Here is a 17,108-nt window from a genome sequence, read left to right as displayed (position 1 = left end):
TCTATCTATCTATCTTCTATCTATATATTATATAAAAATGAATTGCTGTTCGTTAGTCTCGCTAAACCTCGAGAACGGCTGGACCGATTTGGCTAATTTTGGTCTTGAATTATTTGTGGAAGTCCAGAGAAGGTTTAAAAGGTCCAGATAAATATGAAAATGCTCGGAATTAAATAAAAATAACAATTTTGGTTTCCCTTTCATGTGTCCCCCGTCGGACGGATTCCTTTTGTTTGTTTTTAATTTATTTTATACAAGAACTTAGGTATTTTTTAACTAGTCTAGTTCTATATTTATCATGTCTTTGTTTTCAATCCCTACAGGAAGGTCGCTCGAAGTTCGAGAAGCCCTCTGATTACGTGGCCTATCTGAACCAGCCCGAGCTGTCTGTCGGGAAACTCCACGGCTGCCTCGAGAACTTGAGGATATCCCTAACTAACAACCCTTTGTCCTGGATCGAAGACTTCGGCACCAAGGGCATCGAGAGCTTATTGACTACCCTCAACTTGTGCTACACGAAGTAAGTGGAAGTACCTCTAGAAACTCTCTTTTTCTCCACCTTATCCCACTAGGCAGGTCGGCACAGCTATTTTTTCTCAACCATTCTCTTTTATCAGCCGTCATCTCACTCCTCTCTCTCTCTCATATCGTCATTCACACACTCCATCCATGTCTTCTCCAATCGACCTCTTCCCCCTCTACCTTGCCTACCATTTCCATACATCTCCTAGTCACATGCATCTTCTCTCTACGCATCACATGTCCATACCACGCTAACCGTCCGCTCTAGAAACTAGGCTATTGAAATTGAAATAGCCTTCGAAGGAATGAGAGGGAGGAGTTTAAATTGAGCTATAGGCTCCGCAGAACCTAGCACAGGCTTTCATGTACCGTTTTGCTCATGCTGACCTTCAAACCGTTGAGAGTTTTCAGTTGGAAGCGGTTTACCAAGTAATATCACCAGCTCGGTGGAAGATCTTCCCTTTGTCGTATATCTACAAAGTTAATCTAGACGATGATTTTCTTAAGTTACGTAGGTCATTGGTCACTCATGTAATATATATTTTTTCACGCTACCAGCGGGAGTGGTTTTTATCGGTAAGTTTTCCAACATATACTCGCGGCGACCAGCGGCGTACCAATAGCGTTATCTAATGTGGATGTCGCAGGCGGGTACCAATTTTTCCAATGGAATACGTGCTTAACAAATGTTCACGATTGATTTCCACGGTTAAAGGAATAACATCGTGTAATAAAAATCGAACCTGCAAAATTATAATTTGCGTAATTACTGGTGGTAGGACCTCTTGTGAGTCCGCACGAGTAGGTACCATCACCCTGCCTATTTCTGCCGTGAAGCAGTAATGCGTTTTGGTTTGAAGGGTGGGGCGACCGTTGTAACTATACCGAGAAATTAAATCTTAAGGTGTGGCGCATTTACGTTGTAGATGTCTATGGGCTCCAGTAACCACTTAACACCAGGTGTTACCACACAGTCCACAACAATAAGTAATAATAATAATAACTTTCTCTTGGATTATCCTGCGCCACTCCTGCCTATCCTCGGCTGTGTGGATAGCAACGTAGACTGAAGTCTTGAGAGTGAAGCGTATCTGGTCTGACCAACGCATTGGACTTCAGCCTCTGGGCTTTCTTCCGTACACCTTGCCTGTTACCAACAGCTTGTCCATTTCGACAAAGCGGCACGACACGAGAACCCTCTCATCGTGGCCGCCGGTAACTACATTCCCGATCCTGCAGACAGAATGGAAAGCAGTCGACGTCGCCCAAAACATGTCATTTCGGATCCTCCCGATCCACTAACGGTGCTTTTAGGTACCACAAGCACCGGTTATCGTTCTCGTCGAACCCGTCGCTTGCGACGAAGGACTCGACGAGCGAATTAACCCACAGACACAGCCCACTGAGTTTCTCGCCGGATCTTCTCAGTGGGTGGCGTTTCTGATCCAGTGGTAGATTCTGCGAAGCACGGCTCTTGCTAGGGTTCGTGTTAGCAACATAGTCAGGTTTGAGCCCCGTGAGCTCACCTACTAGTTAAGGTTACGCTGAAATAGCCTCTCAAGGCTATCAGTATAGGTACGAAATAAATAAAAACAGGTTGTAATTGTAAATTTTGAAGCTCGCCCTTCGAATTTTCCAGCGATTCCCGTTACGACAGAGTCCAGTACGAGTGTATAAGATGTTTGTCGGCGATCCTGAACAACACGGTCGGTATTAGGACGATGTTCGACTGCAGGGAGGCCCTGCCGGTCCTGGCGAGGAGTCTGGACGCGAGGAAGCCACATTGCGCACTGGAGGCTGCCAAGGTGAGCTGGTAATGCTGTGTAAATTTACCGACGGGCGAAATGCTATTTAGTTTAAGCGACATTTTTGAAATGAGCTCCCTTCCACGGTTTCCCGAGCGCTGTTTATTTATTTATTAAGTTGCACCAACAAAGTGATCATCAATATAATAACCGGCAAACTTCTTGAGCATTTGTTGACGTAGTGGGGGTAAGTTTGCGCATGGTACACTCACGTGCAAAAACATTACTTACTCTGCGTCATAATGCTATTAAATTATTAAAATCAACATATGTATTTATTTATATATTTATTAGAACATCAACAAAACATATAGGTTAATAATTGTAATAATTTAATCTTGGGGTAAAATAGATATTCCTTCTATTAAGTCAAAACTAGAGCTGTTGCCAGGTCTTGGTTCAGTTGAAGCGAAGCTGGTATTTGTAATTTTTTTTTCGTTATCATAATCTTGACCATCATCATCATCACTGTTTTCATCACCCGAGTCGCTATCATCGTGATGAGTCGACATAGGGCTCATCGGTGTAGTTTACATCTCGGTCGATTCGGTCTTCTTTTTTGTCTATAATTAATTATTTTTTGAAGATATTCGATTCGTAGTAATCGAATGTTACTTTTTTCATTTACCAGCTTCCGATTATTTTCTGTTCTTTTTTTCCATCTGAAGCCTAGCTCTTTCATAATCCGTCGTAAGCTTCATTCCGAGCCATTAAAATTTATATCTTCTTTAAATTTTTCGAAGCCTTTCTACGGTACGGAGTTTCGCTGCTTGTTATGTAGTTATTATGATTACATCTTTTTATTACAGATTGAACGAAACTATCCATTCCGGTAACTTTCTTCTTCCCTGATCTTTTCTTACCCGGAGTCCGAAACACGGCGAGCAAGCCAGAGCCTTTAGCTTCGTTAATAATGCACCTAACAGTACTCACTGATGTTTTTGTTGCTTCCGAAGTCTGTTTTAATTTTTCCATATCATTCTTCCCCTGTTTTATAAAGAAGCAATATACGTCGTACACAAATTTTCTACCCTTTCTTTTAAGTACTACACCAGTTTGTCACGGCATAGTGTATGTTTTATAAAAAATCAACAAACACTCAACAAATAGCAATGGCAACAAAGTCCACAAGCAATTATAACAAATAACTGAACGATTAATAACGATAGACTTTCCACTGTGCGCAAGCGTACTTTTGGGAGCAAGCGGAACGAGGGCGCGGTGCGGGGCGCAAGGTTCGACTGATCTACCAATAACGCGCTCGATACGATTTCCCCTGCCGTCGCGCCTCACCCTCACCACCAAAGTGATCTAAAATTCGGTTCTGCGCAGTCAAGGTCATTTGCTCAAGAAGTTTGCCGGTTACTATACAACACATTGACAAATTGACAAAAGTTCACGGCAGATGTCACCTCCATTATAGGTGAAATCGACAGAGCATTGACAACAAAAATAAAAAAATTATATATAATTAAGATTTGAATACATTTGATTGATTGCTTAAGATTAATTTATATTTAATTGGGAAATGATCCGCGACAGATTTTTCCTGTAAGTTATACTTATAAACTTCATATATTTTAAACTGCTTCCAGGTGTTAGCAGCCATATGTCTGATACCGAACGGGCACGAGAAGGTGCTGGAAGCCATAACGATGGCCGGCGAGTCCAGCAGGAAAGCTAGGTTCCTGCCCATCGTCGAAGGACTGGAAAGCAAAAGCCCGGAGAGCTTGAAGGTTGGTCTTTGTACGGGTGGTCGTGGACCCCTTTTAACTGGTTATCCATGGAGAAACCACCTGCCGGCCAGATTAAAATCACCGAGCTCATTTATTTTTAACAGTATGGACTCAACAATTTTTAAATATCTTTAAAAGAATCACTAGACTATAAGTTTTTAAATTTGCGTCACTATGGGTTGGTTGGGTGTATGATGAACCCGTATGTATGGGTAAGTATGACAATTTTGTCAAATTTTATCGCAACGCAAACAGCATTCCGGTATGAACAATGAGACAACTCACGTTACGCAGTGTAATTGAGGCTACGACCTCACGTCTAGCGGAGCGCTAAAAGCGCTATCTTTGGATTTTTAATGTTACACACAAATCGAATTCTCTTAAATTCGAACAATGACGTCATAAGTCAATATCGCGGCAAACAGGTACAGAGATGATGTATCGGTTTCGAGTTTGACCGACACTTGCGCGCTGTCAATCTCGTATTTATTGAATGTTCAAATATGACGGGATTTCGTCACAACGTTTCAAAATTGAAAAGTAAAAGAGGAAATTTCGATCGTTTCGTTGGTCCATTGGTCGTGAGTGATCCTGATCATGGTGCCGGTTCGATTACTCGGTCTGACGCTCCGATAATTGTTATAAAAGCTTTTTGACCTTTTTTTTGTAGGCAGACGACCATACCTGGGGTGGGGTGCATGGTATCAGTAGTTATAAAATTTTTATGAACAGATATGAGTAGAAGGGTTATTTTGATAATATCCTGAAAAGCACCCACGCTTTTTTTACAATAAAATCATTTTTTCTTACACTATTTTAAATTCAAATTTATTAAAATTTATTTTTTATTTTTTTAAGTGAATTTTCTATAAAAGCTTTTTTGTTAGTTTTTTTTAAACTATTATTTATTTTAAAATTTTTGGTTGATTTTTTTTGCGTATAATCTTTAAAACAGCTCTTCGCTTATTTCAGAACGGCTGCATGCAATTGATGAACGCCATCATAACGGAGCCCGAAGAGTTGGAGTTCAGGCTGCATCTGAGGAGCGAGTTCATGAGGACGGGCCTCTACGACCTGATAGGCAAGTCGCCTTGCTGCTGTCCACTGACGCTTCTAGCCAAACGTGATCCGTGTCCGAACGGGTCGTGTTACCCGGATGTAGAAAACTGGATGTGTCAATTTTAGCAATAGATTGTTTTTAACGCTTCTAGCCAAACGTGATCCGTGTCCGAACGGTTCGTGTTACCCGGATATTAAAAACTGGATGTGTCGATTGATTTTAATTAACATCAGATTGTTTTTTACTATGAAGCTTTGAATTTTAGTTATTAAATATTAGTAATATTAAAAACCCACCTATTTCCTGTTTATACCTTCACGGCGAAAATTAATTATGTCCGTTTAACACTAAAACATACCAACACTTACTGGTACCTATTTCTACCATAGCGGGTAGAAAACGGTATACAATAAGTATTACTCAAAATAAATAAAACAAAACAAAAATAGTATAATAACTATAAATGTATTGGTTAGAAAAAGTCATGAAGTCAAATGTTCAAAAGCAATAAGATGATACGTGCATATTCAATGTAAAAGCTCAAAATGGGTCATTTGACCCGTTATGGTATGCTTAGTGTTAAATTAATTTATTTTTTTAATAAAAATAACTAATTAAGAATGAATGTTAGTTAGGATCGCCTGTGCTTTGGAAAGCAGATACCAACACACACACATATATATATTTACTTTTATATATAGTACATAAAGATAAAATATCTCTCATACACTTGTGGTCATTGACTAGAGATCCTGAAATCACTCAATAACAGCCCTTCTTTAAAAAAAAACCGTCCAGTTATAAACTTGCTAGTAAGTATTCTTTCTCTTTTCAACGCTCGTGTAACTATATCTCCTGTCTCTGTCCCCCGCAGACGAACTGCGCGCCGGCGCCGAAGGCTCCCGCCTCATACAAGTGAACGTGTTCGACTCGCACGCGTCCGCCGACCAGGACGAATTCCTGGCGAAATTCGACGACGTCAGGTAAATTATTATTATATATTTAAGCATTTTTGTCTATGGTAATACGCTGTCTGTCATAAAAAACAAAACAAATAAAACCGGTTTGCATAAAAAGAAAACAAACGAAACCGGCTTCAAATCTAAATGCCATTTTCCCTCCCTTAATCCCTTTAGCCACTAGTGACGTCATAACTTCAGCTTGTATAGAAAATTGCTTAGGCGTGCTCGCCTCAATCTCTGATTTAATGACGGACCAACGTTTGGTCCAGCTGTAAAGTCTCTTTATACTTCGTTCGGTGGAAGGTCACGTCAATAGTGCCCAGGAAACACCTTGGAGGGGGGTGTTGGAGGGGAGGTATAAACAAGATTTGTTGAAGTAAATTTGAATTCCCAGAAAACTAAATCGACTAAATAAAAAGGGGGAAGGTACTCACAAAATGCTTGTTATCTTGATATTATTTGTGGTCTTCTGTCCCCGGGGCACTGTTCTGGATGCTGGAGTTTAAGACACACGGACACACGCACAAGTTGAATAGCAAAATTTGCGAAAAACAGTATTTTTAAATTAAAAGGCCTTTACTTACTGATGCACGCGCGGTGCGAAGCGTCGACTCAGTTCTTTTCTTCGCCCGCTAGGAGGCGCGTTACATTCTTCATAAAGCCGATAGATGGCGTGGATTAGGAAAAAGGGAATTTTAGTCGATTATCTAACAGAGGGTAACGCTGGAAGGTTGATCATGTAGAATAACTTCAGAAGGCTTTGACCCTCACGTATACGTTTTTAATAATCCTATTGCTGTTCCCAGGGTCGACTTCAACGATTCGAACGAGTGCTTCGAGCTGGTGAAGAACGTGGTCATAGACACGCCGGCGGAGCCCTACTTGCTGTCCATACTGCAGCACTTGCTGTTCATAAGAGATGACGAGTTGATCAGGTGGATATCAATGATTTATCTTATATTATTAACTACCGTTTAGGCGTTTAAAAATTTTCTTTTTCAACGAGGCTTATGAAGAGTGCTTAATGGTAGGCAGCGGCTTGGTTCAGCCTCTGGTATTGCCGAAGCCAATGGGCGACGGTAACCACTCCATCAGGTGGGCCGTGAGCTCGGTCACCCCTCTAAGCAATAATAATAATAGCATCGTCTCGTTCCAGGCCGGCCTACTACAAGCTGATTGAGGAGTGCATCACGCAGATAGTCCTGCACAAGAACGGGTACGACCCAGACTTCAGGGCGACGCAGCGGTTCAACATAGACGTGCAGCCGCTCATCGACGGGCTCATAGGTGCGTGCGCGCTCGCCAACTAGACCCCCCCCCCCCCCCCCGCCGGCCCCCCACGAGCCCCGCAGGGCAGCTTCCTAGAAGTCTCAAATCGCCTTGTCTATTCTATTTATAAGAATGAACAGTTTCTCTTCAGTCTGTTCTAGTAATATATGGTTCTGATATAAATCTCCAGGAAGGTTTTTTTTATTGCTTAGATGGGTGGACGAGTTCATAGCCGACCTGGTGTTAAGTAGTTACTGGAGCCCATAGACATCTATAACGTAAATGCCGCCACACCCACCTTCAGATATACGTTGTAAGATCTCAGTATAGTTACAACGGTTGCCCCGCCCTTCAAACCGAAATGCATCGCTGCTTCACGGGGCAGAAATAGGAAGGGTGGTGGTACCTACCTACCCGTGCGCACTCATAAGTGGTCCTACCACCAGTAACTACTGGTAGCGGTAATAATGTATACGCTGTAACAACAGGAAGCGTACAGGTTCGTTTTTATGTGTATATGTATTTGTTAGAAAAATCTCGAGCCGAAGAGGAAAAGAGGTTGGAGGAGCTGAAGTCGAAGCTGGAGGCGGCGATCGCGGCCAGACAGGAGGCCGAGGCGAGGGCCGCCCACCTGGAGGAGAGGCTGAAGAGTACTGCCTCCCCCACCGCGCCCGGCGGCCTCTCGCAAGGGAACATCGCTGCAATTGCCAAGGTACACGCGACCACTGGTCAAGACAAACCTAGTCAGTCCAAAGCTGTTGGGTACGTGTCACACGTGTCGATAAGGCGAGTGACGTTATCCCAGGTTGGACGGGTTTATTAATCTTACAAGATTTCTTGAAAATCTTATAAAACGCCGGAAGCCCGTCTCGTGGCGATCCGAAGCAGTCAATGTACGGTCCTAAGGGTTGCGATACCGCACAAGCTCACTCGTTATTAAATTCAAAACTTCGCTACGGAACGTGAGCCGAGCCGATCGATCTGTCAATACAGCCGAATTCTCAAGAGTACCTTCGAAGTTGACCGTCAGACCAGTGCCATGGTACCACGTAGTATCATCACAAAACATTCATTCCCGATCCTGCGGACAGAATGGAAAGCAGTCGACGTCGCCCAAAACATGTCATCTCGGATCCTCCCGATCCACTAACGGTGCTTTTAGGTACTTCAAGCACCGGTCACCGTTCTCGTCGAACCCGTCGCTTGCGACAAAGGGCTCGACGAGTAAATTAACTCCCAGACACAGCCCACTGAATTTCCGTCCTGACGTTGTTGCTAACACGAACCCTAGCAAGAGTCGTGCTTCGCTGAATCTATCACCGGATCGGAATCGCGACCCACTGAGAAGATCCGGTGAGAACTCAGTGGGCTGTGTCTAAGGGTTGATTTACTCGCCGAGCCCTTCGTCGCAAGCGACGGGTTCGACGAGAACGATGACCGAAACATCCATATTAATGGTTAGAACTACTAATAATATATGTAATGTATTTTCACAGGCCATAGGCAGTCCGGGGGGTCCCGCGCCTCCCCCACCGCCGCCGATGCCGGGGGGTGAGTAATGCTACAGCTACACAGGGTCGCATGCAACCCCTTCAGACACAGCTTTCAAATCTAACTGACCAAAACTATCAACTGAATTGTGCCTATATTTCGTATGCAAACTTATGTAAGTAGAGAAAAATCACTACAAGTGACGTCATTTGTGGTCAAATAAAGGACCGAGCTAACTAATACTACTATATTAAAAACTATAGTAGTAGTATATCGATTAGTTATTTAGTTTGATGTCAGAATAATTAGATTAGGCTATTTATTTAACGAAAATTGTGATTTAAGATACTTAGATCGACAAAAAAAGGAACCTAGATAAAATTGTACATCTTACCCTAATTGACTGATACAAAAAGTTTTGTAATCATAACAGATGACAATTTAGTTTCAACTTAACTCTAATAAAAGACCTGTTTGTGGTACTTTCAGTGCTTTAATATGCACGAAAAAAAAAAAAAAAAACTAGCGGTTGAAATCCTACAAGCACTAATATTGATAACACCATGTTTTAGCTTTATTATTTTTGTTATATTTTATTAATTTCAATACAACTTAAAAATATATATCGAGGGGTGAAAGGATGAAATGTTTAAGCGCCATTTTAGCAACTTTACAAGAGCCATTTAAAGGTTAAAATTTGGAAAATAATCTTAAAAAAAAACTTTCTCATCTATTTGAATAGAGTAAACATAATTGAAGTTCAATTTTTAAGGGATTTTCTGACCCGGTAACTAAGACATTTAGGTCAAATCTTATTTAGAATTTAATAAAAAAAAAATTATATGAAAAATGGTATTATGAAATGAAATGATATTATGATTAATATGAAACATGGCATGAAATGAAATGAAAATGAAATGAAATGAGATGAGATGATATGGGATGAAATATAATCTCAGTAAAATGGTGGTCATTTACTGAGACTTTTTCAGTGGAAGTCCTTAAGTAACTTCTCGGGGTCCTCTAAAACTTTTTGGAGGACCCCGAAATTACGTCCAGCAGCTTTGTTTCATTTTCTCACATTTGTGCACTTTCGTAATTATACTAAACAGTTAATAAACCACCGTTATTACGCATTTAAACCTGAAGAAATAAACAAAATAAAACAAATCACACTTCACCCCTCGATATACTACTCATATTCACAGCATGTTTATTATTACACGTTGCTATATATATATATCTGTCTCGCTTTTTAGGAGGCGGCCCCCCTCCCCCACCACCGCCCATGCCGTCAGGTTCGTATTGCACGCCACTGATGTTATAGCATTAAAAGTTGTTGATGATAAACAATGACATGTGTCAAAGTTGACAGCTGTCAAATGAATTTAAAAGTAGAACTCATTTAAAATAATTTATTAGAAATAAAGTTAGATGCAAATTTAAAGGTTAACAGTTAATGTAAACGTAATTGGAATTTATATTATAATAAGTTCCTATACAGGTTTTTTTTTTCTCTAGGGTGGTTACGTTTTGATCTATCGTAATAATATGTATAATAATTTATAATTAATGACACATTAGTTCCGAAGCCTTAATCGTAAAACTGGCTTCAGGCACACGTCATTTACTATCGTATGATTGCTACTACAGGATATTACAGGGTACTAGTACCTACCCGAGCGATCTCCCAATAGGCTTTATCAACAGTAAAATGTATAAAAAAAATCTCAAAAAAACTGGACCAAAATCATGTGTACAGCGTATAATTCGATTAAATTTTAATCAAAGCCACAGACTAGAATAAATGTTTTCTTGATTTTCACATGACAGCTGTCATTACAATGTCACCGTCATAATACCAATACTTTTTTTTCACGTTGAGAATAGAATAAATATAGAATTTACCAATGCACGTATTATTTATTGGCACCATTTTTAATATGGTAACGATAATGTCGGATTTATTAATAAAAAATATTATAATGTTTAATATATTTAAAATTTTATCTTGCATCTTGCATGCAAATATATAACAGTAATTAGAACTAATTATATTGTGAGTACTAATCATTGATATCAGACTTTCTGTCTCAAAGCAATCGTGCGGTGCAATTCGAGGCTTATGTCTGAAGGCTTTAGGTGCCCTTTTCTAGTGCTCTTGACGAATAAAGTGGTTAAATACCGCTACGTCGCTGCCAAATCAAAGCCATATGAAGATGTTCGTAAGGTACAATCCTCTTCTAAATCAAAGTGTAACAAGATCTGAAATAATTTGTTTTTTCTACCTCCGACGAATCGATTCAAACCAATCCAACACCTGTCCTTTTAAAACAGTAACGCCTCTCGACCTGTGAATGTTGGTAATGCCATGTGGTCAGCTGACTACGGAGAAAGACCCTTTTCAACAACGTGAATCGGAGGGTACTTGACAAAAAATGCTCTCTGAAAACGCACTATAAGCGAACTTCGCTTCAGAGTGTTTTCACAGACGTAGCTAGCTTAGTCTGAGTTGATGCTTCTGCCATTGGCTGGTCTCCCAAAACACAGTGTAGACGAACTTCGCTTCAGGGTGATTTCTAGGTAGGTTGGCCTGAGTCGATGCTTCTGCCACTGGCTTGCCTCCTACCATCAGGTCCTCCTACCTCTAGTCAACCTTCGGAGGAAAGCTGAAATTGGCCCAGATTTTTACCAATAGTCTTGTTGCCTTTTGATTCAATCGCGTCATTACGGATCCTCCCGATCCATTAACCGTCCGAACCCGTCGCTTGCGACGAACTCGACGAGTAAATTAACCCATAGACACAACTCACTGGGTTTCTCGCCGGATCTTCTCAGTGGGTCGCGTTTCCGATCCGGTGTTAGATTCTGCGAAACACGGCTCTTGTTAGGGTCAGTATTAGCAATACTCCCAGCATGAGCCGTGAGCTCACCTACACGTTAGGGCGAAGCTGATATAGCCTCTCAAGGGTATCAGCATAGGTAGGAAAAAAGTCAATTACATGAACTCCAACTCCACTAATCTTGCATGTTTTCCTCACCGCGCATGCAAGCACTTATATTAATTTACTTCGGTTCAGGTGCTGGACCACCGCCGCCTCCTCCGATGCCCACAGGTTCGTAATTTGCTTTTTGAAGCTGTGCTTTTTATTTAAAGCGTATATATTATGGAGGGTGATAATGACAATGACACGACAAGTTCGCGTCCTGTTAATTGGGCGACGACTTCCAACTAAAATCGTTAAATGCTTATTATTTAAAATATCGAGGAACGAAAGGTAATTAATTCGGTTTAAGAGAAAATTCACTTAACACGCGACATTTATCTTTGCAATTAAATATCCGTTTTGTTTGGTATATAGCATCAACAGTTCGATGTTTTTAATTTAACTTCAATTAAGTTTAACCCATTCAAATAGCTGAAGCAGTTTTTTGTTATGATGTTTTTGTTCAAATTTGAAACTTAACATGGTTCTCCTGTAAAGTTGCAAGAATGTCGCTTAAACCAAATTGCCTTTCGTTTTTCGATTTAATTGTAGAATTGTATGTAATGCTTATAAAATATTATACGCAATATTAAAACTGTTTCACAATAACACCCTTGCTATTGTGATGAAGATTGCTGACGCATTTCTTTCGCAATGGTTGTGTGTTTGTGGTTTGGTTTGACTTGCAATGTGCGGTAGGTGTTGGTAGCGACAGACTAGATGTTAGCAGGTGTGTTTAGTGCGCAAAATATATAATAACTGTTATATTCTCTGAGAAGAAAACATATTAGGTATTTGTTTGGTAGGCAGCGGCTCGGCTCTGCCCCTGGCATTGCTGAAGTCCATGGGCGACGGTAACCACTCATCATCAGGTGGGCTGTGTGCTCGTCTGCCTACAAGGGCAATAAAAAAACAATATAATCTTAATAATGTCACGTCGCTCGCAACACCCTCTTGCTTCAATCAGTATCTTGCTTAAGGTAGAGCTTATAGTGTATTTCTTGTTCAGCAGGCGGAGGCCCCCCTCCACCGCCACCCCTGCCGGGCATGGGCCCCCCACCGCCCCCCATGCCCGGGATGGGCGGTCCCCCTCCTCCGCCCATGCCGGGTATGGGACCACGGCCGCCACCGCCTCCCGGGGGATTTATGGCACCGAGGATGGTAAGTTTTTCAATATTTTACAGTAAATTAAGTCGGTTTTAATATTAGGCTCGATTCTTACCCTTAGTACTTTTCTCAATATTTTACAGTAAATTAAGTCGGTTTTAATATTAGGCTCGATTCTTACCCTTAGTACTTTTCTAGTTGGGATCTTCCATTTCCTGTTGATGTTCAAAACCTTTCATAAGTCACTGAATCCGACTAAAAATTTATATATTTTTTTATTGCTTAGTACGGTAGACGAGCTCACAGCTCACCTGGTGTTATGTGGTTACTGGAGCCAATAGACATCTACAATGTAAACGCCGCCACCCACCACAAGTTCTAAGGTCTCAAGTATAGTTACAACGGCTGCCCCGCCCTTGAAACCGAAACGCATTACTGCTTCACGGCAGAAATAGGCAGGGTGGTGGTACCTACCCGCGCAAACACACACGAGGTCCGACCACCAGTATATATATTTGTGATGTATATATTTCTATGAGACCCGAAAAGCTAAAACAGACATTAAAAACAAAAGAAAGTTAGGCAATCCAGGCGGTTTAGTAACAGAAATCGACTTAATTACTTCAGTGCGCCGCGCAGGACACCGGTGACCTACACGACAGTCAAAGGGTTAAGATAGTGGTTGTTGACTTGAATACTATTTTTAGCCTCAACCCGACATTCTCCCGCACGGTCTCAAGCCGAAAAAGAAATGGGAGGTCGAGGGTCCGTTGAAGCGGGCCAACTGGAAGACGATAACGCCGCAGAAGATGTCCGAAAAAGCATTCTGGGTCAACGTAAGTCGGTTTTATCTCAGGCTCTTGATGCATCGTATATATCGCTTTGTAAGTTTTCTTTTAGCGTAACTGGGAAGACGCCTCGTGTTCATTTATGGCAGATATAAACAAATCTAAGTTGGTAGATTACCCGTCACTTAAAAAGAACGCTGGCGGTCAAGCTGCGCACTAGGCTATTTATCGATGTATTTGGTGGAATGAGGTGCGGCGCGGGGCGGGCGGGTCACCTGCCGCATGCTTGCCGGTGTGCTATTGGTTCGTCAGTCGACCTTTGCTTTCCGCGCTAGGTTCACGTTACGTTCGTTCTCAAAATACTATCGCGCACATAAGTTTTAATTACAAAATGGTTTTACATAGAAAAGTGAGAAAAATTATTTATGACGTATATTGTTTTATGAAGAAAGAGGCTGATAATAATGCAGTTGATAATTTGAAATAATGCATGAAACGGACCGCAGTGGCAACAAAATGTTCCGAGTCTAATTTAATTTTTAGGGTTCCGTACCTCAATAGGAGAAAAACGGAACCCTTTGATCACTTTGTTGTCTGTCCGTCCGTCTGTCTGTCTGTCTGTTCGTATTCAGATTAAACATTATACGCAGAAATTAAACATTTTTTTAATTCTATTTCACAACAATTTTATTATAGTTAAGGAATGCCGACCACCAACAGTACCAGAACGTCATGCTTACTCGCGACGCGATCCACTTCATGCCGCGTGAGAACAAATAACATAATATGAATTTAATTACAGTCAAGAGAGTGCATCACTAACTATCGTACAATTCACATCAAGAGAAATTATCATCTTTATAACTTTACCTAGACTTTAACTTTCATAAACTACTTTCACTTCAAACTTATGATATCTTTCTACGCTCTCCTGTAACATGTAACTGCATACAGCTACAAGAGTATAGAACTACTATACTGTACATACCAATAACCAATATACGAAGCCGCGAGCGAAAGATTACTTCAAAAATAAAACAAAAGTACTTAATATTTTCGTGCGCGAGTGTATCCATGCGCAAACACACCCCCTCCACTTTCTTCCAGCGTTCTTTTTACGTGACGCGCGCTCTACTAAGCGATAAGACCGCATATTGTACAAATATATCTGCTTGTTGACAGTTTCTTTAAAATTGTGTTTTGTTGTGCAATAAAGTATATATTCTCTCTCTCTCTCTCTCTATAATATTATGGTTTTACATAACAATAAAACCGATATTATGTGCCGAGAAGGAAAACATACAGCATTGTATTATTAAGAAGCAGTGTGTACTTAGCTTAAATTCCTTGTCTATGTCCAACCATAGACAGTCAATTTAGTTCCATCTTTAGCCGCTAGGTGCTGCCAGCAAGTATAAAGGAAGCGCAGCCATCTTTGATCTTCATAGTCTTCACCAGGAAGAACTTCCTGCAATGCTGTATGTTTTCCTTCTCGGCACATAATATCGGTTTTATTGTTATGTAAAACCATAATATTGATGTGCCTTTGGAAAACATACAGCATTGTATTATGAAGACGTGTTTGTTATCTGCTGGTGAAATTATTAAGCACAACGCTATGATGAAATAGGTAAGCTATAATAAAATTATGAAGCGCAATGATAATGTTCATAATTTATGTAATTATTAAATCGAAAAAACACAGCTGTTAACTTCCATGTTAATTCAATAATTAAAAAATATTTATAAGTTTGTAATAAACATTTTATCTTGTATATACAAGAAAATGTATAAATTGTATAAATGATGTATATACATCATGTAGGTGTAAATGTTTTGAAAAAAAGAATTATTCGGCAATAATTATTGTAAACGTTTGGATGATTTGCATTTGCCTCTAGAAAGTATTTCGTCTATTGGTTCATTACCAATCCATCTCAGAGGCTACTGCTGATCTACAACTTCTTAGATATGGGTTGATGCCACTACCTCGTAAGGTTGAACGAAGACCAGTTTCCAATTACAGTACGGTATGCCGCTTTTGTGACAACACACATAGTTAGAAAAAAGTCCTTACGAATCTTACTGGGCATGTCTTTAGTTTCATGTTTAGAAAGCACTTATGCAGATTATTGACGAAAATGGATTTTAATTTTAGACCCAATGACTGGTATCAGAAAGATGTTTTTCTCTGTTAAATGTTGAGCAAAGTAAGGTCATTAACTCTGCGTCCAGTAGCCAGCAACATGGTTGTTGGTGTCCTTCAAGCTACCTTGAGGCGTGATCTGGTGGTGGCTGGGTTTGAAGAAAACCAATTTAGAACTATTCTCGGATCTCATGTGAATGGGACTATACTTAGTAAATTTGTAATAAGTAGTTGAATTTTGTTTAGTTATTCCGATGGCTTTTTTAGAATAGCAATTTTTATTAGAGAGCTTGAGAATGTTTGCTGTCCTACATGTATGTTGCCCACAGAAAGTCGACAGCGCTGCTTTATGCAGAAGGATTGTTTTATAGGCAAAATTTTCTTTTTGGAAAAGAAAAAAGAATTTGGCAACATCTGCAGACTTAGGATCAATTTTAAATCTGTAGCACCATATGCACCATCTTCTAGTCGCTGGTAAGTATGCTGGCAAAGTGGATTGACACCAGCTAATTTTCAATAAATCTTCTCCTGTGTAGACCAGTCTATTATTTGTACAACCTCCCCCCCCCCCTTTCTAAGCTTTCAGGGTTAATGTTTACCCTGTGGAGGAGGCAGGTTTTGGATTTCGTGCGCGTTATCTAGCGTTCGGGATCTGAGGGCTTGGAACCCAAATGCTTTCGCTCAGTCTGGGAACTCTACCAGGTAGGTTCCCTAGACACTTGAAGTGAGTCAGTACTCTGGGGAGAAGGTTGAGAGGAGGAATTCTCCATGCTAGTTGCATCCTCTACGGTCTACTGAAGGTATCCAATCTTGGTCGGCGAATGGGTTTATATCCGGATGACCCCACTTTCGAAAAAACTTTTGTGGTCACTTGTGGTAAAAAGTGCCATTTCGCAGGTTGATTTCCTCGTGATAGCCTGTCGGTTACGATGTTGTATCTCCCCGAGAGATTATAAGCTGACAGTTATCTTGAACTTATCGCTTAGGTTTAAAGATCGAAAGGTCAACGCTAGTGAAATACTTTCAGATTCATTTTGATTGTCACTACCATTGCAAATAGCTCTTTTGTGGCTGAGCCGTTTCAGTTGTTGAGCTGACCATAGACAGGACGTTAATATTTTGTCTAATTGTAACCCCTACCCATGTCCGAAGCTTCCGTTGCCAGGAAATGGTTGGTTTTGTGTCTCGGCAATGTTTGACATGTGACTCCGTGTCAGCACTGCATTTGTAACCCC

At 40.7% G+C, this 17,108-nt stretch overlaps 1 protein-coding gene across 9 annotated transcripts in view; it reads left to right on the top strand.

Annotated features, from left to right (window-relative positions):
* Window positions 1-17,108, top strand: part of dia (diaphanous related formin 1) — a 67,837-nt gene that overhangs the window by 29,534 nt on the left and 21,195 nt on the right. For 6 of the 9 annotated variants that reach the window (XR_016325134.1, XR_016325135.1, XR_016325136.1 and 3 more), the window contains 13 exons: window positions 324-520; window positions 1,081-1,098; window positions 2,162-2,327; window positions 3,923-4,063; window positions 5,036-5,144; window positions 5,998-6,106; window positions 6,892-7,020; window positions 7,242-7,372; window positions 7,885-8,066; window positions 8,851-8,905; window positions 10,105-10,143; window positions 12,842-12,993; window positions 13,647-13,775. Coding sequence is in view for 4 of the 9 variants with exons in the window: in XM_089737289.1 (XP_089593415.1) it covers window positions 324-520; window positions 1,081-1,098; window positions 2,162-2,327; window positions 3,923-4,063; window positions 5,036-5,144; window positions 5,998-6,106; window positions 6,892-7,020; window positions 7,242-7,372; window positions 7,885-8,066; window positions 8,851-8,905; window positions 10,105-10,143; window positions 12,842-12,993; window positions 13,647-13,775 (1,557 nt within the window). In the remaining 5 variants the exon portion in view is untranslated. Of the gene's footprint in view, window positions 1-323; window positions 521-1,080; window positions 1,099-2,161; window positions 2,328-3,922; window positions 4,064-5,035; window positions 5,145-5,997; window positions 6,107-6,891; window positions 7,021-7,241; window positions 7,373-7,884; window positions 8,067-8,850; window positions 8,906-10,104; window positions 10,144-11,925; window positions 11,962-12,841; window positions 12,994-13,646; window positions 13,776-17,108 lie in introns of all 9 variants that reach the window. The other 3 variants (XM_089737292.1, XM_089737293.1, XR_016325138.1) reach the window with 3 other exon arrangements.

This window comes from Bombyx mandarina, chromosome 23 (genome assembly GCF_030267445.1).
Source record: "Bombyx mandarina strain Sakado chromosome 23, ASM3026744v2".
NCBI lineage: Eukaryota > Metazoa > Arthropoda > Insecta > Lepidoptera > Bombycidae > Bombyx > Bombyx mandarina.
Note: the sequence above shows the minus strand (reverse complement) of the source record. Positions and strands in the feature narration are given on the sequence as shown.